Below are 23,497 nucleotides of genomic sequence, written 5' to 3'. Positions count from 1 at the left end.
CTGCTCAGCGGAAATCACAGAAACTACACACAGTTCCACGTAAACATTTGCACCAAGAGCTCCAACAATCCTAAAACCAACCACCGTGGAACAACAAGGAAAAAGGGCAAGTCACACACACACAGAGTTTCCATAAGCGGTCGGCGGCCAAATACACGTCGTCCGATGAGACGGCCGACCGAACGACCAACAAGGGTCTTCCCCCCTCAAGTTATGAGTGTCGGCAACGGTCGGGCGAGTCTTGGCTGTCCGGAGCTCACTGCAGCTCCAACCCGACTCAATTCCATGTCCGTTGGGAACTCCAGAGACACGGCGACCCGGGCACATTGGCTCGGACCCAACCATGCAGAGGGAACACTGGCCCATTGGCCATCCGACATCTCTGCACAAGAAAGAACCGACCCAAGTATCACAAGATGGTCAATTGAAGACGCCCAGAAGCGATCGGAAGACCAAATACACGTCGCCCGATGAGACGACCGACCGAACGACCAACCAGCGGTCGTTCCCGCTCCAGTCTGCTTCCGTCTGACAGTTCATGTGTGTCGCCAGTGATCCGCGAGTACTGACTGTCCGCACCTCACTGGCGTTCCGTCTCCAACTGAACTCCCGACTCGGAAATACTAACGGTTGCTCCAGAGATAGTACCACAGTGCAATTATCAATAAGCGCTGCTGCTGCCACTCATGGGCAAGCAAACCAGCAACTTAGTGACGTCAAAAAAATTGAATAAGAAAGAGGCAACAGAACCATAGAAACAAGATGACGAGCAATAAACGGCATGACCGCGAGGCGCGCACGGCTCAATGATGATGATGATGATGATGATGATGACAATGGAATGATGAGGACAACACAGACAGTCAATCTCTGGGCAGAGGAAATCCTCCAACCCGGCCTGGAATCGAACCCAGGAACCCGTGATCCAGAGGCAGCAACGCTGTCAAAGGAGGGAGCAGTGAGGGAGGGTCGCATGGGTAGGATGGTGCTTCCCCAGGATGACGTTTCACAATTTCTTGGCTGGACAGTGCATAAAGGAAATTTCTTGAAAAACCACTCGTGCTACCCATCCTAGAATATTATTGAAGTGTGTGGGATTCATACCAGACAGAACTAGCAGAGGCTATGGAATACATACAAAGAAAGGCAGCATAATATTGTTTAGTCCATGGCAGAGCAACACGGAAACGTTGGAGAACATAATCTGGCAAACGCTAGAAGGTAGTAGCTAAATATCCAGTGAAACCCTACTTGCCATACTTGAAGAACCAGTATCAAGTTGGAAATCCAAAAGTAATAAGTCTCGCTCCCGTAGCGTGCATAAACATGTAAACAATCATTCTTCGCCGGCCGCGGTGGTCTAGCGGTTCTAGGCGCGCAGTCCGGAACCGCGCGACTGCTACGGTCGCAGGTTCGAATCCTGCCTCGGGCATGGATGTGTGTGACGTTCTTAGGTTAGTTAGGTTTAAGTAGTTCTAAGTTCTAGGGGACTGATGACCACAGATGTTAAGTCCCATAGTGCTCAGAGCTATTTGAACCATTTTTGAATCATTCTTCCCGCACTACAAACGTAAATGAGAAGGGATGAACCTTAATATATGGTGCAATGGTTAGTACCCTCTGTCATTCATTCCACAGTATCTTTCAGAAATATATGTATACAGATGCTGGTACGCACTTACGGCTGAGCCGTGCGTGGCTCGTGTTCATGCCGTTTATTGCTTGACATCTTGTCTTTGCGGTACTGCTGTCCCGTTTATTATTCGATTTTCTGGCATCACTAAGATGCTGGCTTGCCTGCCCGTGAGTAGCAGCAGTAGCGCTTATCGATAAGAGCACTGTCGTACTATCTTTGCAACGACCGCTGTTATTTCCGGGTCGTCGTGCGTTGGGAGTTCAGTCGGGACGGAGCACCAATGAGGTCCGGACAGCCATGACTCGCCCGACCGTTGCCGACACACATGACTTGAGTGGGGACGACCTTGGTTGGTAGTTCGGTCGGTCGTCTCATCGGACGACGTGTATTTCGTCGCCGACCACTTCTGGGCTCTCCGTGTGTGTCGACGTGTGATTCGTTCTTGTTGTTCCATAGTCACTGGTTGTAGTATTGTCCGAGTTGTTTGTGGAAGCGTTTTCGTGGAACCGTGTGTAGCTTCTGTGGGTTTGACTGAGCAGCTATCTTAATGCTGTCTGCTTGCTGCAGGCGGTCAGTCGGTTGGGACGGAGCAGCGAGGAAGTTTCTGCGGCGCCAGGCCAGGGCGGGACAGGTGGCGGCGTGCACGCGCTGTCGGATCGTGAGGCGCTAGCTGCGAGAGCGATAAAGTTCGTTGCCCACCGAAACTGGACGCTGAATTGGAGGCATCAGTTAACCCGTTCTGAAACCTCAACTATTGTGACATCTCTTCGTTTATTTGCGGGTTGTTGCTCCCTGGGCCGTTCGGGCTAGCAGCAACGTACAACGTGTTGGAGTCGGCGAAATCTTGCAGCCGTCTTCCTATATTGTGACTAGTTGTTAAATTGACTGTTACTTACCAGTGAAGTGCACCAGCGGTATTTTCTGCCCTGTAGCCGTTAAGGCCCCACTTACATGCCCTGGTCGTTAGCTTAGTTTTCTGACAGTGTGCCTTTCCTCGTCATGTTGATGCTGTCCGGCACGGCGTGTAGTTCGACAGTCTTTTAAGTTGTTTGGTTCATATTTTGCTTAGAGTGGTTATTGTTCCCTTGGCTGTTTTTAGACGCCAATTTCTGAAGAAGTAGTGCTGTTCGCATCCTCGTCCTCGGCTGGTATTTTCCATCGTTGTGCCATTGGTCGGACGGAAGGGAATTGATTAAATTGTTGGTCGGTCTTTGCGCCGTCCCTAGTTTGGGTTGCCATCCGATTATTTAACCTCAACTCTTGGCTGCCTGTCTCACCTCACATTACGTTTCAGCTACCTTCCCAGGCCAACCCTTGGAACACTTCTGAGCACCATTTGTTGTGTTTGTTTTAGATTGTGATTTTTTAGCGTCTCAAGTTTTCTTTAACTAGGCCTTCAGCCGTATTGTTAATTATGATCTTTAAAGCAATGTGTAAATAAGTGTGTTTGATTGTGTAGCCCACAGTAATTGTTTACGGCCCCATCCACAACCGTAACCTTATCCTGTGCGCTCTCTGAGTACCTACCAATCAGGTTTCAACGGCAAGGTCCAATTCGTCTGAAAAAGCATGATTCGATGCATTCTGCATGTCAACAGCACACCATTCATGCACGTAGCTATGTTCATGCAACCGTTGATACGTCTGCCATCCTCTCACCGAACGTATCAAGGTGGTATTCCAATGCGTCGCTTAAGTCGCACCAGTCGCCATATTGGAATCATGCCTTCACAGGAACTATTACCAAACGGTCGTTTGTTCACATATAGCACGTCACGCTTACCAGGCCCATATGAATCTGTATCTTCAACAACACATTGCACCCGTCCATCACTCCCTAAATGTGTCAGAATGTCTTGAGGAATACCCCACACACGTGTAGGTTCATGTGCGGTCACAGTTCATTTGACCAAATCTCTGCTGAGCAAACTTGGGCCCACTCCGTGAGAAAAGTGCACCCTTGGACCTGTCTTCGACGAATATCTGTAAGAGCTTGGCTGCTTTCGAGCAGTTACGGGTCCGCCTGACTCTATCGGTTACTCGTGTAGTTCAAACCACGAGAGATCGGTGCCGTCATCTTCAGAGAACTGAAGTCCTCCAGAATTCCAGGTAGATGTCTCTGATTCTGTTTTTGATTAACTCTAAAAGTACAGAACTGATAACTATTACTGAGAAGTTTCATCGTTTTTAAGTGAGCGTATTCCGCACATTTCTCCTTTCTTAAGAATGTAGTAATATGAACATCTTTGATGGAATCTATATCTCGTGATCATATTCATTTCTACTACTTTAATACGACGTACAACGCCGATCTTACCTCCACTTTATCTCATTTATAAATCATTTATGGTTTTCTGTGACAAAGTGTGTGTTTGAATATTTCGGTTAAGAAATCCTCCTTTAGTCACTTTAATTTATTATTTACTCCACAATGCATGTCGTAGCCTGTGGCTTCATAGTGTGTATTTTAGTGGAATTTATTTAGTTCCAGTTCGTTCAAGGCAGCCAAACAGTCTCTATATGCACCTAGTGCTGTATTGTGAGAATACGATTCTGATAAATCAAATGAAATCATTTTGAGAGTGATGTGCACATGTACACTGATCAGGCAGCATATTATGACCACTGACCTACAATCCACATAAAACCGTCCAGGCGATAGCATCGTCATCTGACGAGGAATGACAGCTACTCAGACACACGCACGATGAATGACAGCTACTCAGACACACGCACGATGCATGTCGTATCAGTAAGCGTGTTGTCCTTACGTAGAATGGGGAAGGCGCGCGACGTATCGTAGTTTGACCGAGGGCAGATTATGATGGCCCGGAGGCTCGGCATGAGCATTTCGGTAACCGCACACAACTTGTTGGGTGTTCGAGGAGTGCTGTGGCGAATGTCTTCAACACATGGTGAAACGACGTCCAGACTTCCTGAGGTGGGGCAAACACCTCTCGTTACAGATGTCGGACGTCTTAGGCTGGGCAGCCTGGTAAAACAGGACATGCGGCGAACTGTGCGGAACTAACATCAGCGTTTAATGCTTGACAGACTACAAATGTGTCTGAGCACAAAGTGCAGCCGGCCGGAGTGGCCGTGCGGTTCTGGGCGCTACAGTCTGGAACCGAGCGACCGCTACGGTCGCAGGTTCGAGTCCTGCCTCGGGCATGGATGTGTGTGATGTCCTTAAGTTAGTTAGGTTTAATTAGTTCTAAGTTCTATGCGACTGATGACCTCAGAAGTTAAGTCGCATAGTGCTCAGAGCCATTTGAACCATTTGAACCACAAAGTGCACCGAACACTTAAACGACGAGCCTCCGCGTACGACGACCCATGCATATGTCAATGTTAACACCACCACATCGACAACTATGACTAAAATGGGCTCGTCATCATCGGCACTGGACTTCGGCACAGTGACAGAGCGTTGCAAGGTCTCATGAATCCCGATACCTTCTTCATCATGCCGATGGGAGGGCGCCAATCCGTCGTCTTCCAGGGAAACAACTTCTTGACACTTGTAGTGCGGGACGTATGCAAGCCGGCGGCGGTTCAACTATGCTCTGGGGAACATTCACGTGGACTTCCATGGGTCCAGTGAAGATCTTGTAAGGCACCATGACGGCCAAGAAGTATCGTACTCTGGTTGCGGACAACATACCCCTTCATGACGATCATGTTTTCCGACGGCAGTGACATTTTTCAGCAAGACAATGCGTCACGTCATAAACCCAGGCCGGCCGCGGTAGCCGAGCGGTTCTAGGCGCTACAGTGTGGAACCGCGCGGCCACTACGGTCGCAGGTTCGAATCCTGCCCCGGGCATGGATGTGTGTGATGTCCTTAGGTTAGTTAGGTTTAAGTAGTTCTATGTTCTAGGGGACTGATGATCCCAGTAGTTAAGTCCCATAGTGCTCAGAGCCATTTGAAGCCATAAACCCAGGAGTGTGAAGGATTAGTGCGAGGAACACAGTGGCAAGTTCCAATTGATATGCTGACCCCCCCCCCCCCCCCAACTCGTCAACATCTGGACCCGATCGAACACATCTGGGATGTAATTGAACGTGTTCTCAGAGCTCATCGCTCCCTTCCCCGCAATTCACGGGAATTTGATGGCTTGTGCGCGCAGATGTCGTACCAACACCCTCCAGCGACCTACCAAGGCGTCATTACTTACATGCCTCGATGCGTCGCCGCTGTTATCACTGCCAAAGATGGACATACCTGCTTTAAGGTAGGCGGTCGTAATGTGCTGGCTGATCAGTGTATACTTTGTATCTAGATGGAGCAAATCGGTACTAGAATGAACATGTAACCTCCACTGAAATAAAAATGACAAGGAACCCGCAGGCTTCCAAATGTATTATGCAGTAGATAATGTATTCATACGTGTGACGGAGATTTTGTTAGTTCAAATATTTTACGAACAATAGACACGACACAAGCGTCAACACTGAATGAATTGAAGAAAGAAAGTATCTTGTTTTTATACACACTGTATTAGAAATTCAGGAATTTCCTCACTGCATTATTTTATATTTTTGCAGAAATCCAACACCGAATGACGCGCCGGTGCATTGGCCAAGAGTAACGTCAGACGATGGGCTGGAGTTTCTGGACATTGGTGAGAAGTTGGAAGTAAAGAAGGGGCTGTCACAGAAGCGGATCGACTTTTGGAACTCACTTCCTTTCTGAGAAAGACGGCATCGAACACCTGTGATGAAACTGTGATTGTAACAAACCGCTGATAATTTATGATTTTTTCTTCGAAAGAGAAATAAATTTTAATTCAAAGGACAGGAAAAGCAAAACTGTGCCAGAAACTACATACTAGTCTCGGAAAGTAAAATCAAACCTTTATTCTTAGTGTTCCTCCTGCGACCTGCTTTATGGTTGCATTTTAACCATCAGCTGTTGTTGGATCATCAGTCATCTACCGGTTTCGGTTATTAATCAAATGCAAGATGTAGGTTACAACAGATTACTTACAAGCATCCCATATTCCTTTGATGCTGGACAGTATTGGAGTTATCCAGTGAAACTGTACAAACACCTGAAATAATTGTCTTAGGTGTTTGTACAATTTCACTGCATAATTTCGATATTGTTCAGCTTCAAAGGAAGACGAAATATTGGATGCTTTTATCTAATCTGTTGTACTCTACCCTATATCATGGATGATGGTTAATAATTGAAACCAGTAGATGAATAATGGGACAAATAAACAGCTGACGGTTAAATGGATTTTATAAAATACTTTACGCTGTAGAGTCTCAGTTTTGGTTCAAATGGTTCAAAAGGCTCTAAGCACTATGGGACTTAACTTCTGAGGTCAACAGTCCCCTAGAACTCAGAACTAATTAAACCTAACTAACTTAAGGACATCACACACATCCATGCCCGAGGCACGATTCGAACCTGCGACCGTAGCGGTCACGCAGTTCCAGACTGTAGCGCCTAGAACCGCTCGGTCACCGCGGTCGGCAGCCTCAGTTTTCAGTTGTTGCTTGTTGACTAGCTAATCAGCTTGTTTTCTGACTCTATGTGGATCATTAAAACACAAATTTTATGTATACTAACTTAGCTTATAACTTCAACGTCTTTCCTTTGGTTGGACGTGTATGTCCTCCGATTCTCTTTCTATAGCCTTCGAGTACAATAAATAATGATCTCAGGATGCTGTATGTATTTTTAGGTTTCACTTTAAAAAAACGGTTCATAGCTCTACTAAAGTATTAAAATGTCAGAATCCTGCACCTCCGTTTTGCAGGGATAAAATCTGTCACACGAACGCACTAACAGATACACAATCAATACTCGTGCCGAATACAGAGCCTCTAGCTGTAGCTACCGACCTCAGCTGAGGCCAGTCCTCTAATTCCGTACCTCATTTCTGTAGTATGCCATTGTGGGCTAGAGACGCATAAACAGAGACAGGCGCCCCGGTAACTAAGAACAATAGAACTTTATTATGAAGAAAATACAGAATAACTTTAGCAACTAAAATAGTTTCCCCGTAAAAGGAACGTAAAGATCGTCCTGACCTCATCATATTTTTTGTAATCGCGGTAACAGTTCTGGAATGTAAAAGCAGAGTACGCTCTCGGTCACTATTGAGACCGTGTCACAAGCTTCAGTAGCGGCACTGGCGAGTAGACTCGCTGCACTTGAGATGTGGAGACGACGATGTCGGGAAAAGAATTCACACTCACTGGCGAGCTGCTGGCAGTGTCCTATAATGGCTTCCCGGCGGAGGAATACAGGGAAGTTGTCTTGGTCACGTGCCTCATGGATGCGAGCTATCGCTGGCTGTATTCGGTAGATGTGGGGCCCTCACACATTGCAGTCTCTGTCGCAGGCAAGATGAGCCACGAACTCACAGACCTCTGTCGTAAGACGTGTAGTTTTAACGTAAGCCACCAGCTGTATGCCACAGGCCTCTGGCCTACAGACGAGATGACAGTATTTAGAAGGCGCATGCAGGAATCTGGAGCCGATTCCACAGGAATCACCAGGGAGGAGCCAATGTTGGAGGATGGCGAGTGGGCTGCGGCGCACGGGCCAGCAGCATGCGGGCCTGTGGTGTGAAATTCGATAGCGTCGAAGGTGCCAGTGATGCTGGTAACCGAGGAGGCGCCAAGGACGGCGGCAAGAGAACTGGTGGAGCTGGAACAGACTGTGACAGGCGCCCAGTGCGGAGGCTACAAGACGCGCCTTGTAGTGTTGACGTAGGCTTGCTGGGAAGAAAGCAGCAGGGCTCCACCGGCCAATGGGAGGCAGGCGTTTGACGAACAGCAGCTGCCAGGACTTGAGGAAGTCGATGGAGCCAGCCAGCCAATAGTGGTGTGAGAGGTAGCAGCTGGTACCAGATACGACAGTGGAAGAGTCCCAGGAGGCCAGTGGACAGCTCATCGCCAGGAACAGGTGGTGCCCAAGAAGGAAGAGTAGCCAAGGATCCTGGCTTCTGGCAGAAGGCAGAAACAGCATCAGCTGGGGCAGTGGTAGGCAGCTGCCCTGCAGACTGGTGGAGGGGGAAAATAAGGAAGAGCAAGAGACATACAGGGACATTGTTAACAACGACAACCGAAGCAGCGAAGCAAGGGGGTCTGGGACTTGTGGCGAAACTCCCGCGACCAGAGGCTGCAAGAGATGACTATGATAAAAGGTATACGAGGGTGGCGACCAGGTTGAGGTGATGTGGGGTAAGGTCAAAGAATGAAGAACGCTCGCCTTGAAGGCATCTGTCAGAGAAGGAGGCAATACTGAGAAGGGAAGCTCCTGTGACGGGAAAGAGGACACCTGAAGCCTGTGTGAAGCACATACTAGTGGAAAAATGTGTGTCGTGTGAGGAGGTGATGGGCCAGAATCGGTGGAAGCGTAAAAAAGAGTAGTGATAGCACCAGCGGCTGGAGATGGAGTGCCCATAGAGTGGGAATGCCCAAGGGCGCTACCTGGAACTCAAGAGAGCCAGCGACTGGGCTAGCGGCAGAGGAGCTGGCTACACTAGAGCAGTAGGGTCAGAAAGAACGGAGCCGGAGCCAGTAGAGACGCCGGCAGTGAAGTGCTGGTGACGGCGGCGAAGGCACCGGCGGCGCAGGAGAAATCAGCGTAGGAGCCAGCGGCATCCCAGTAGGGGGTGCCAGTTCCGAAGGAGCTGGTTTGCCAGGCGCCGGCTGAGGGAGTGCCGTAGCTGGTGGCGCCCTAGAGGGAGGCGCCTTAGCGTAGGGTGCCCACACGTTCTGTACTTTATGGAGTTGTTCTAGACTTTGTTCAAGTGTCCAGTTCTCCCGACAAAATACATACGGGACATAAATTGTCCCATTATTCACTAACCGTCCCGTATATTTTGAAATGTTTGGCTAGGTGGCTCACTGGTAAAGTGCCTAACTACAAATCCAAAGTTACTGTGTCCTATCCGAGCCAACCTCAAGATGTTTATCTGCTATTGATCACTTTTTTCACCTCTGGCAATCTTTGTTGACGTCTGAAGTGTCAGCACAAACTATTGTAATTCGTTTTCCATCTCTCCATTTTCAATACTGCTCTGTCTTAAAAAGTGAAAACATTTTATATTATCCCATTTTCCAAAACATATTTTCATATTTGTAGAGCCACAATAAGCTCCGAAATACGATCCATTTGTAATTTAAATGTGTTTCTGCACTCCATGTACACAATACACGATCGTTTCACCGTGTGTTTATACATGACAGCGCTGCAGTAGTGAAGTTGCAAAAGAGTGCTGGGAGTTTCGTGCTCATTGTCTTAATGCTTGTACATGAAGCACAGTTTATCAGAAAAGCTATCTTTGTGCACTTCATATTGCTCCAGATCGTCGTGTTAGAAGTGTCTTTTTAGAGGACTCTTACTTTATTTGATGCGATGTATTGCAAACTTTTCACAGAAATTCCAAAAAGAAAGTATTTATTTAGCGGTGGAATTAAAGCTGTGTTTAGATTAGAACAGCAAAGCGAGAACTTATATTTTTGTTGCGTCAAAGCGCTTTTTCAATCGGCCACGGAGGTCGATTTGATGTACAATACATTGTGAAGAAACAGAAGTTTGTTTTTTCAAGCAAACTGCGTCACAAGCTATGACGTCTTTTGCTACAAAACGTGACAATAGTGTCATTATAAAGCGTATTTCTGCTGAGGAAGGTTTGCTAACCTTCCAGCCAGTGAAACATAACCTTTCATTCAGATAAATGGGGTGCGCTGCTGTGATCACCAGGAAGAGGTGTGACAAGAAATTTACCTGCTCCAGAACAGAGCATGAATCTGTGATAACAAATGTGTCGGCTCCATATGCAATGCACCAAATGTGTGATGAGCTGAAAGATGCCTAGTACATTTCAGTTATGGTGCACACCTCCAATCACAAAAGCGTGAAATTGATATCAGTGATTCTTAGGGCATTCAAGTAAAGGTGATTTAACTTCCAGAATATGACAGGTGTAACGGCTGATGTTATAACAAATCTTATCATGGAAGTTCTTAATTTCATCTGAGGGATAAATCTGTTGCTTTCTGTAGTGAAAACTGCAATACAATCCTTGGAAGCACGGGAAGAAAGGGGCAGAACGTTTTCGCAAGACTAGAAGCTTAGCCGGAAAACAAATTCATGGTGTATGTTGTGCAACGCACGTAGTGCATAATGCAGTACAAACAAGGGCTGATATTCTTCCAGTACACATCGAAGCCATTGTAAACAAAATTCTTCCATATTTCGGCACATTCATCATTTGTGCTGAATAACTGAAAGAGTTTTGCGAGTTTCGTGAAGTACGATATAAACAAGTGTTTCGTAGTGTTAAAAACAGATGGGTTTCCTTGAAACTGGCTGTTAACAGACCTATTGATATTTACGACTTCTTAAAATCTTAATGTCGTATCTTTAAATCGTTCTTTAGGGGTCCTTCATCAGTACTTTCGCTCTGTTTCATTCAGAGCCAATTGAAAATGCTTTCACCAACAATAAAAACTATTGAGGCAGCAAATGAAGTTCTATACGAGTTAGGAGTTAGAAATATTGATGAGAAAAGTGAAACTGGGGAAGAAGGAAAACTTTTGAAGTATGAAACGTCCGTCTTTGTTTAGTGCATTCCAAGAGATGGCTTGCTGAAAGATTCAGATTCTTTGGACGCATCAAGATTATCTTACGAGATACAAATTAACCACATTAAAAAAATGGGGTTACCCATTTCATGTGCTGAAACCATTTGACACGGCTCAGCTCGAATTCCTCTTCTATGGAAGTTGTTCCAGCAAAGTCTTAAAACTTTAGCAGAGTTTGGAAAATGTTTTGAAAGAAATATGTAAAGCTGAACTTTTTGAGGAAATAAACTACGTTAAAAATGTTTGTGAGGTGGAAAACCATAAATTAAGAACTGTTAAGTTTGTTGGTCAGAAATATACATTTATTTCTAACTTCCTTGCATCTCAAGACATCTGCTGAAAACATTTGCAGCTCATTACTGTGATTGTGCTAGCTCTACCTGGCACTAATGTTGCTGCAGAAAGAATGTTGTCTATCTGAAATGTATTATGGTCTAATGAAAAGAAGAAGTTTAATGTGGAAATTGTTAAGGACATAATTATAACGAAGACGTATTTTTAGGATGCTTCAAAAAATGGTTCAAATGATTCTGAGCACTATGGGACTTAACAGCTGAGGTCATCAGTCCCCTAGAACTTAGAACTACTTAAACCTAACTAAGCTGAGGACATCACACACATCCATGCCCGAGGCAGGATTCGAACCTGCGACCGTAGCAGTCGCGCGGTTCCGGACTGCGCGCCTAGAACCGCTAGACCACCGCGGCCGGCTAGGATACTTCATAAGTTGAATTTTTCAAAATTCTACTCCAAAATATCGAACTCCTGGATGACATACTCTTCTGCAAAATATAACAAAAAAATATTTTTCAGAAATTATTCATGGAGAATCTTCCAAGCCAACTGCGAATCGCAAATAAATAGTCTATGTAAGTAATAAGCATTGTCCACCCTTGTTAAAGACATCCTTATAATGTAGTTATATGTTATGTCTGCTTGTGACGATAATAAAAGAATAAAATATTTACTCAATTAGTAATGCAAGGTAATTTGCTTTTTTAATGTGAGTTTTAACGAAAAGGTACAATGATCTCTGTAGCTGCAGCTTAAACAACCTATTTTAATTCAAATCTACTACGTAGAAGTAGTATTAACGCTAGTTTCCACAAAATGTCGTTTGATTTCATCTTATATTTGGTGTCCCATATTTTCATTTTTTAGAGGTCGCGCCAGAGTGAATGAGCCCAAAGCTGATGGCGGGTGTTAGAATGTTCACTCAGACTACACTGTTGGTCACTGCCGAGAAACACTGCCTTAGACATAGTTTGTATACGCCGTACTGGCGGAATCTCTGGTTTCATAGGCGAGCGCACTGACGAATAGACTGGCGGCACTTCTGAAGTAGACCAGGGACGTCGACGTCGGGAGTAGATTTGATAGTGACTGGAGAGCTGCTGGCAGTGTTACATAGGGGCAGTCAGGGGGAAGGATATCGGGAGGTCGCCTAGTGTTACATGCCTCGCGGACACCTCCGACCGAATCTGATGGATGTGGCGCACTCATTTACTGCAGTCGGTGCCGCAGGTAAGATGAGCCGAGGTGCAGGCTGGCAACCCACAACACCTTGTTGTGTGGCATGTGGCTCTATCGTGAGGCACCAGCTGTGAGCCACAATTTCGTGACTACTCGGATGTCAGCCAAAATGTACGTCATAATGACATTAGTCCGAACACAATTATTAGTTAATATTCAATTTAGACTACAAGAACATTTCTCTATGACTCAGTGATTCACAATTTGAAGCACAACTACTCACAGTGCAGGTATTAACTGTTGACTCAATCTGATTGACATTACGCTAAAAGTGCAAGAAACAAAAAAACTAAATTTATTGCATGCCAAGAATATGACTTTTAGGATGTCAATAGATATCATATAATCTAAGAAATCTGAATCTAGATTTACATTCTATCCAAGCAACATTTACAAAAGTTTATCGACGTTTCTCATCTTGATTTTTTGCTTAATTCACAATAATTAAAATATCGCATTTTGTTAGAAACTGCTTGTAAGAAGTGCAACATATCTGCCATCTGCTGTGATTGACGTAACCCAATTACTTCATTGTCTCTTTCTAGATACTGTCTAAAACCAAACATCAGAATAGCTCCATAACATAGGTCTGGTGAACTACCTCAAGCGCGCTCTCCTCCACAAAACAATGTTAAACTGCTAGTTAAATATGGTTCTGACCTGGGAGGTGCACTGGGGGCCGAACCGCACAATAACCCTGAGTTCGGTGTGGGGCGGCGGTGGGGTGAGTGGAGTGGACTGCTGTAGCTTGTTGTGGGGTTGTGAACCACTGAGGGCTACAGCGGGGACAGAGCCTCTCCGTCGTTTCTAGGTCCCCAGTCCCATACAATACAATATAATACAAAGTGGACTAAACAAAACTCCGGTGACTTTCAGATATACACTGAGGTCATGCGATAGTAATATACGCTTACATGCATGGCGGTAGCATCGCGTACACAAGGTATAAAATGGCAGTGCCTTCTACAAGCTGTCATTTGAACTCAGGTGATTAATGCAAAACGGTGTCCGACATGATAATGGCCGCATCATGGAAAGTCAACGACACGGGATGGTAGTGGAACTAAACGGATGGGACATTCCATTGTGGCAATCGTTATGGAATTGAGTATTTCGAGATCTACATTGTCGAGAGTATGTCATGAACACCAAATTTATGGCATTACTACTCACCACGAAGAACCCAGTGGCCGACGGCCTTCACTAAACGACCGCGAGCAGCGGCGTTTGCATAGAGTTGTCAGTGTGTCTCTGCTAACAGACAAGCAACACTGCGCGAAATAACCGCAAAATTCAATAAGGGACGCACGGCGAGCAAATCCAGCAGGACAGTGCGGCGAAACCTGCGCTGAAGTGCTCACTTGTCCGTGAAAGGCAAAGGTCGCGAATTCGAGTCTCGGTCCGGCACACAGTTTTAATCTGCCAGGAAGTTTCACATCAGCGCACATTCCACTGCAGAGTGTAAATCTCATTCTAGTTACTTCATGTCTCGATGAGAGACCTGGACAAAAACGCAGGTGGTTCAGGTGTTCCTCGAATTTCATCATGGTGCAATAAAAAATGAATTTTTTGCAAATGAGAGGATTCAATGTTAGAACCTTGAAGGAAACCAGGCTACTGCAAAGATGAGAGATGAAGATATACATACAGTACATGGTCAGATATAAGTGAAACTACTGATTAACATTGGGAAGAGGAAAAGATTTCTAGCAAATCGAGTACTTACGCTACGGTATTATCTTCCATACATCACGAATTTCGCTATCAGATTATCCTTGTCATACAAGTTTTCAGGTAAGACTAATTGATATCATGAAGCTGAAAGATTCTGAAAAGGCACAGCAATCATGCAGCACTTTGTGGCAAAAGCATTTTAAGTGTGTAGGTATGTTTTCATTATTATTAGCATAAATTGCGTACAAACAGAGGGGATTTTTGTTTTTTCTAAAATTTCAGTTTAAAGGAGTAATTAATATCTATGTTCTGGTGCAGCCAATACTCGGTAGTCCAGTTCGAATATAAGGCAATGACTGATGCCATTACAATAGAATGTTGATTATCATTTACAAAAACAATGCTGGTCGTAGAGGTTGCCTCATCGTATTCCTTTCACATTCTTCACGGCCTAGGTCGCACCCATATCATTTCTTGCGGGTACTCAGCACCCCGGAATGCAGTGCTGGAAGATGGCTCATATAATCTTTGCTAGCCAGTAATATGAAACTTGGTTTTCGACACACAGAAAACTAAAAGGAATGTCACTGGTACTTCCTCTGTCACTATCACTCAGTAAGAAGTATTTTCTTTTTTTAAAAAAAAACCCTCTTTCATAAATTCAGCGTGACACGTATAATGGGACAGCAACACATTTTTGAATGTGATGCAAAATGGGACAGCCAGAGTTGCAACTAAAATTAATGTTTCTTTGGTCGGTGATCGGTTTCGGACTATGCCCATTCTCAAACCAGCCTATGTACACAATTTAAAATTACACTATATCCACACATGTTTACACTAAATACGAGTGCAATACAAACTGGACAGCATGTCGCAACCAGTACATACCAATGTTTGCCAAGTAAAATGTCCATCCAAAATAGCAGTAAATAAAGTGGGTACTCCCACTTGCCACCTACGCCGCCCCCTTCCCCCACCCATGTTGGATGCTTCCCGCCGCTTTCGAATCCTTAAATCCCCTCTGTTTCATTCACTTCATTCCCGTAATGCTTTTCTTCCCCCATTCTCCTTTACCTCCTTCCCCCTCCCCCTTCCCGTGGTCCTTTGCTCGTAATTGTATTGATTGCTCAGATGATGTTGTTTATAAAACTACAGTTTATTTTATGTTATCGCTAATGTGTGTGATGTTACTTTTGTATTTCTCTTCATGCACGAGGTAGACTCGTCCATTTTTATTTCAAAAAATGTAGAAATTGGTTAGGCTTGCAGACACCTTTTAACGGCGCTGAGAACTGGTACTAAGGATGGCAGGATTGGGTTGTGATTGTGGACGGGGTCTTAATCAATTACTGTTGGTTAGTTTATTTTTCAATCACGTACACTTCAATTGGAAACAACAACAAATAAAAAGTGACAATAAGTTAATAAGTGTACCACAGCTGAACGCCTTAATGCCAACAGTTTCCACTATCTCTCGGTTGAAGGCCCCAACAGTAATAATTTACAAACTGTTTCACGGTTGATGGCCTGAATAGCAATCTTTTAAGGACCAGTTAAATTCTTCAACTTGCAATTACAGTTATTAAAATATTTTTAAAGAACAATGAACAGAATCTCACTGCTAGAATACAATTGTCTAATTAAAATTTCAAGACAACCAACACTCACGGCTGAAGGCTTTAATGACAACAAATTCAAACTGTTTCACAGCTGAAGGCCCCAATAGTAATAACTTAAGAACTGTTTCACAGCTGAAGGCCTGAATATTAATTCTTTTAAGAACCAGTTAAACACCTTCAAACTTGAAATCACAGTCATTAAAATTTTTTCTTGAAAATACAATCATCAAATCTGACCAAGCCAATGGAGAAGGGGGGGGGGGGGGGGGGGCACAGACGTTGCTCCAAGGATCGACCTGGAAAAGTCCCTCAAAACTTCGCAAGCAATGGTCACTTCGCGAGATGGTAACTCAGACTAGTGGCAGTTTAAATGTCTGACCACTAATTATTTGTCGAATATACCTAACGTGTGATGAGCAATGCAACGATGGAATACCACACCCAAGCCAGAACCGGCGGTCAGCGCTACGTCTTCAGACTCCGGTGTTTAGAGCATCCGCAAGCAGAAGAAACCATTACTACCACAGAAGGAAGGAGATAAAAAATCACCACCATCCCCAAAAATCAAGGAAGCTGTCAAACTACATGCCTTACTGGACAGCAGCGTAACATACACTAAGCTCCAGGGCAGATAACTGGGGCGTTAGTGGCCACTAGGTAGGAAAAATACCACTGCTTGAACTTCACAAATAATAACATATACAATGCAACAATTAATAATAAGAAGTGGAGGAAGGCTAATTAGGTTCGTCTTCCTCAAACACTCCACTTGCTGCTCTTTGTCTCCGCGACAATGCTTGCAGCAACACGCAAGCAAATGGCGAGATCTAACAGTGGTGGAGGTTTCTCTTCTTGAATTAAGGCCCACTCAAACTTCCTGAGTCCGGTTGACAACGAGGCTGTACCCCTCACGACTACAGCCCTTCGATCCGGCAGTGCATGCGTGCCGCCAGTGGTCCCGGCATGTTCTCGCGTCATCCCAAAGATAGTATCACCGTTACTAGATATCGATAACCGCGGCTGCTGCCACTAGCGGAGAGACAATGCATGCAAACGGAGTGGCGACAGTGAACACAAGAATAAGACGACAACAGTAATTATACCAACTAAACGATGCCAACCTAGCAACGGTACCAAGACGGGCCACAGCACGGCTCAGGTGCGTTTTTAAAAATTGTTTAAACATTTTCTTGCGGTTTATGTTCATGTTTGGCGCCTTTGCCACTACTGTGGCACGAAATGGCAGCGCAGTAGAGGCTTTTCCTTTATTTATTGTAATTTCATTCCCCTGCCCCATTTGGGCAGGGGAGGGCTGGCAGCAGCTCAATCCGCCGCTCTGCAGCCGAGCGACATGACAGTTAATAAAAGGAGAAAACTATATGTAAAAGGCGATAAAAAGGGGAACATGAAAACGGAATAAGTGGAGACAATGGGGATCATTGTGGGACAGTTAAAAAAGTTAAAAAACGCAGTTGGTGATTCGTGGAGCACATAAAATACACTGAAGTCACCCGCAGAGGCTAAAAGTTGACCCAGTATTAAAACACTCCAGAACAAAGACTCTTTAAAACCACTATAAGAAACGAAGCACACACGACGAAGAATAAAAACTGCTGAGAGGGAACTGTGGATGTAGAGGCCTGAGAGGAGGGAAAAAGAGGGAAGAACAAGGTGCAGCGTGGGAGAGGGAGGGATGAAAAGAATAGGGGGGGGGGGGGGGGGGGGAGGTTACAAGGTAGCAATGCTGCATTGTAATTCTATGATGATGTACTGACACTTCCACGCCTTACAGCACGTAGACCTTATCCTTTCTGTAGCTTTAAATCATACCTTGGTATTACATTGTATTCTATTTGTGTAGATAAGCAATCTTACAGGACACATGCACGTGCTACACATATGTATTCGTTTCGTACTGCTTGTTTCTAAAGATTCTAAATTGCTATCGAAACAACCTTTTCCATAATAAAGGCATCATGGCCCGAAGATGGCTCGACCTCTCCTAGGTTTCCTAGTGGTTTTCTACTTCACCAGTGTCATCCATTAACGAGCATTAGCTGGGACCAAACACATATGTACCCAATTTATTTACTGTTATTTTGGACGGAGATTTAAAGTGGCAAACATTGGTATGTACTGGTTGCGATATGCTATCCATTTTACTTTGCACTCGTACTTAGTGTAAGCATGTACGTAAATGAAATGTAATTTGGACTTTTGTATGCAGCGACTCGCACACGTTACGTGGACATTAGTGCGCCGGAGATGATCGTCATTAGTTTTGTGTGTGTGCTGTCGCGTTTGTACTTCAGTGTTTTCGCCGCCCAAGCTCCATCGTTCACATGTGGCATCTCCATCATCAGTGTCCGTGTACGGTGCTGACAGTATATTGTTTTTCTTCGCGTGTGAACGGCATCGTGTTTCTTAATTACTGTGTCTACTGTTTTTGTCCACCGTTGTGTTCTGTTAATTCTGTGTCTTCATTGTTTTCTCCTTGTACTACCTGTGGCTGAAGAGCGGCGTAATGTTGCCGCTGCCAGCCCACCTTGTGTAAGGTGTAAAATGACAATAAAGAAAAAAAAAATTGTATGCAGGTTGGTTTGTGAACGGGCGTAGTGCGAAACAGGTCACGGAATATAAACATACATTTTACTTGCAGCTCTGATTGTTTCTTTTTGAATTGTCTACCCTCTTTCTTTTTTAAACTGAACTGATGTACTTATTTACATACACCTTTTTTCCTATTCTCTCTTTGACTTCAAATCCTCTGTCACAAATCATACGTACTTCATCTAAGACAAGGGCCTTTTTTTAAGAGTGGACCGTCGACAACAGTGGCTGTACGCTTTATGGGACACGGCAATCAGCTGCCGCATCTGCGCTCAACAGCACGAGGCGAGTGGCTGGGGAGTGTCCCGATTCCCTGGAGGTGAGTGGGTCACCCTGATAGCGCTCGATGCCTGCCTAAGGCGGTTGTAGATAGATACCAGAAAATCGCTGACCCTGTTTATAGTTCGGAAAATCAGCAATCACAACAGGCAACACGTGGAGAGATAAGCTGAATGGTAGTCAAGATGAGCAAGAGGCAGCAAGATCGTCTCATGTGAGCCGGCTGTAGCATCGTCCACCGATAGCAGAAACGCCGCGACATACAAACTGGAAAACTGGGTGAACGGCGCAAGACTTAGTGAATGGACGGATACAGACGTCGCTCAGTAGCTGAGGGTGAAATCCAATGGCTTCTCCAGTTGCATGCCGCCGTCTTATGACTGCTCAAAAAATGTTAACATTAAAGCAGAGTGACCAAACATGGTTTTCCTAAATTCCTTCACAAAAGAATACGAAGTAAATGCTCCAGAATTCGAATCAAGAACAACTACCAATTTCAGTAACTTAGACGTAAATATCCTAGGCGTAGCGTAGCAGTTTAAAACAAGAAAGACAAGGCTTACGGTCCACATTGTATGTCAGTCAGGTATGTTGATACAATTTCTTCACACTTAGGAATCGTGTACAATCGCCCGCTCGTGCAAAGATCAGTATCGAAAGACTACAAAGTCGCAAAAGTCACATCAATACCCGGGGAAGGAAACAGGAGTAATCCGCTGAAATACGACCCACATCACTAATGTCGATTTGCAGTACGATTGTGGAACATATACTATACACGAAAGTTATGAATCACTTCGAAGAAAATGACAATGACAAATCCAACACAGATTCAGAAAATACCATTCTTGTGAAACACAACTACATTTTTATTCTCACGAAGTAATGAGTGACATCAAATAGATTCCGTCTTATTAAATTTCCAGACGGCTTTTCACACCATTCCTCAGAAGCGACTTCTAATTAAATTATTCTAATTAAATTATCGTCTCAGTTGTGTGACTCGATTCGTGGTTTCCTACCAGAAAGGCCACAGTTCGTAATAACTGACGCAAAGTCAGCGAATAAAACGGAAGTAGTCTCTTGCGTTCTCCAATGAAGAGTTATAAGCCCTCTATTGTTCTTGATGCACATAAAGCATTTACCGTCACTTAAAGTCATTAGATGATCAAAACTAATTGCAAAATACTTTGAACAAGATGTCTGCATGGTGCAAAAAGTGACAATTAACCCGAAATCATGAAAAATGTGAAGTCATGCACATGAGAACTATAAGAAATCGGCTAACTTTCAGTTACACAGTAAATTACACAAACCTAAAGGCTGTAAACTCAAATAAATACCCAGTGGTTACGATGACGAATAATTTAAAGTGGAACGATCACATAGATAATGTGTGGGGAAAGCAAACCAAAGACTGATTTATTGGCGGAACACCTAGACTGGCCGGAGTGGCCGAGCGGTTCTAGGCGCTACAGTCTGGAACCCCGTGACCGCTACGGTCGCAGTTCGAATCCTGCCTCGGGCGTGGATGTGTGTGATGTCCTTCGGTTAGTTAGGTTTAAGTAGTTCTGAGTTCTAGGGGACTGATGACCTCAGAAGTTAAGTCCCATAGTGCTCAGAGCCATTTGAGCCATTTGAACACCTACAAAAAAAAGTCTACTTAAGATACTGCTTACATCACGCTTGTCCTCCCTCTTCTGGAGGACCCATATCAGACAGGATTGATAGAAAATATCGAAAACGTTCGAACAAGTGCAGCTCGTTTTGTATTCTCGTGAAATAACGGGGAGAGTACTATGGATATGATACAGAATTTAAGGTGGCAGGACCTTCTCATGAATTTTCAATAACCAACTTTCTCCTCAAAATGTGAAAATCTTTTGTTGGCGTCTATGTACATAGGAGCAAATGCTCATCATAATTAAATAAGAAAAATCAGTCTTCGTTTTTTCACTCGTGCTATTGGAGATAGTAACGGTAGAGAAGTAGCTTCAAAGTAATTCGATTAACCCTCTGCCAGGTACTTACAGAGTATATATATATATATATATATATATATATATATATATATATATATATATCACTCCATGAAGAGCTTTACGCTGTTGTGGTTAGCCGGCCGAAGTGGCCGTGCGGTTAAAGGCGCTGCAGTCTGGAACCGCAAGACCGCTACGGTCGCAGGTTCGAATCCTGCCTCGGGCATAGATGTTTGTGATGTCCTTAGGTTAATTAGGTTTAACTAGTTCTAAGTTCTAGGGGACTAATGACCTCAGCAGTTGAGTCCCATAGTGCTCAGAGCCAGAGCTGTTGTAGTTACATATGTAGTAAACAAGCAAGGCCATACAGTAACACCGTAGCTATACATTCCTTTAGCTCAAAAGTATTTTGTAATTTGTTTAGTTGATATGGTTTTCGTTAACTATTGTTGCTTAGGCGTTCAGACAGTGTTTATTTGCAGGACAACTAAAAACATTCCAAAACACAAAGAGTACTCTGTTGGTGTGGGGCAAGCTGTTTTGCGTGCTTTGGAGACGCGAAGTCTCTGTCTAGCATTCATAGAGGCTATGGCATATCCCAACAACTACTAAATGTGTAGAGTCGACGGCGAAAACGGGAAGGAACAGTAGCTAATAGCCAAGGTCAGGTCGTTCTCGAGAAACAACAGGGAGAACAGAACGATTTGCAAACAGTCGGCTGCTGATACAACGAAATCAGCTCGAGAGCGACTGAGCCCACAACATCACCTAACGCGCATAAGGCTTCTCAATCAGTGTTGTTACTCGAATTATGTAACGAGTCAAAGTGATGTGATAGGGTCATGGAATCAGTTCAAATGGACTGGTAGTTATGGACTGACACCACACATGTCGTTCAAGTTCGGCAGATGCGTAGGATGATCGATATCTGCAACTTTTGAGTCAGAGGAACCACGTACTGTGCTCCAGAACACAATTCGACATTCGAAGAGGCTACAGAGACGATTTCATGACTCGTATCTTCATTCCCGATCACTAAGACGAGCTCCACGTCGAATGCCACAACACAACGGATCCCGTTACAGAGAGGTACGAAATCACGCGGAATGGACTCTCAAGGTTTGCCGCCAGGTGCTCTCTACAGACGAAAATCGAATCTGTATCATACAGCGTATCTGGAGATTCAGTATTGTCGAATTCCTCGAATACTGTGTCCCACATGTGCAACAGGGTGGTGGTGGAGTGATGTTCTGGAGTTGGGTGGCATTATATGTGACAACCGTACATCTCTCGAGTTGTTGAGGATACCCTCACTGCTGTACGGGGTAGTAGCCAACAGTGGGATCCTATCATCAACATTTTGGTGGCAATTTCATCTTGATGGATGATAACTCGCATTCTCCTCGTACAGTTTTCGGTATCAGGCTCCTTCTGCATGCTAGGTTCACTAAGATGGAGTGACCTGCTGCTCCCCGGAATGAACACAACCGAGAATGTGTGGGATCGATTGAAGCGAGCTGTTTCCAGCCGTCAACAGCGAGTGAAGGTTCCACAGGATTACCATTGAAGAGTGGGAGAATTTGGGCCAATTTGATATCATCGAGGGTATGCCACGACAGATCTGAGCAATGCGAGCAATGGGATGTTGCACCAGCTACTGATGTTGCTCTTAAGTGTCGTGAAAAGCCCCCTGAAGGAAATAGACGATTTTGTCCAAATTTTTTCTTTGTTCCCTGGCTACATTGGAGGTGAATATACAGGCATGCCTAAGAGCCAGTTTTTATTTTCTGTGTCATGAATTTCGATATAAATGGATGTTATGAAGCCTTTTTGGTTTGTGTATATTAGGGGATATTTAGAGGAGAGGGAGCATAAAATTCTCACAGTGATCATATGTGGATGGTGTAGGTGACAATCCTTACTATATAATTCAGGCTAAAGTCTGGTAGCAGATTAAAATTAATTTGTAGGACAAAAGTGTAAATGGGCGTATGGTAAACGTGTGAGATCCGTAAGCAGATTTTACAGGTGTTGTCTGCAAGAAATTTACTTGGAAGTCTCATCCAGACTTACTACAGAATGCACGGCAGCACATTTCATTCCGAGGGACCGAGCGATATGGAGCAGTAGTTAGCACGTTGGACTCGCATTCGGGAGGACAACGGTTCAATCCCGCGTCCGGCCATCCTGATTTAGGTTCTCCGTGATTTCCCTAAATCGCTCCAGGCCAATTCCGGGATGGTTCCTTCGAAGGGGCGCGGCCGACTTCCTTCCCCGTCCTTCCCTGATCCGATGAGACCGATGACCTCGCTGTCTGGTCTCTTCCCCCAAACAACCCCCCTCAGTCCGAAGTGCACTGAATAGTGCTTACCATGACAAGTGAATAGGTAGGGATAGAACGGTTCCACAGCCCACTGAGTTGTTTGCGTTTTCTACCAGCAAAATCAATTGCTTTATGTGACAGACGTCTACATAAGATTCATCAACGTATCATGAAAGTCAGCAAAACGACTCCACGCCATGTGGGTGTGCATAAAAAGATGCGACTA

General features: G+C 44.6%; 1 protein-coding gene across 2 annotated transcripts in view; it reads left to right on the top strand.

Moving 5' to 3' along the window:
* The window catches only part of LOC126474110 (esterase FE4-like), a 111,996-nt gene extending 105,533 nt beyond the window's left edge, over positions 1 to 6,463 (top strand). For both annotated transcript variants that reach the window (XM_050101536.1, XM_050101535.1), the window contains one exon: positions 6,185 to 6,463. In XM_050101536.1, the coding sequence (XP_049957493.1) occupies positions 6,185 to 6,228 (44 nt within the window). In that variant the 3' untranslated portion in view covers positions 6,229 to 6,463. The remainder of the gene's footprint in view (positions 1 to 6,184) is intronic.
* The last annotated feature ends 17,034 nt before the right edge of the window (positions 6,464 to 23,497 follow it).

The sequence above is a fragment of the Schistocerca serialis genome, chromosome 4 (genome assembly GCF_023864345.2).
Source record: "Schistocerca serialis cubense isolate TAMUIC-IGC-003099 chromosome 4, iqSchSeri2.2, whole genome shotgun sequence".
Lineage (NCBI taxonomy): Eukaryota > Metazoa > Arthropoda > Insecta > Orthoptera > Acrididae > Schistocerca > Schistocerca serialis.
The sequence above is the reverse complement of the archived record's forward strand: the minus strand, read 5'-3'. Positions and strand labels throughout refer to the sequence as shown.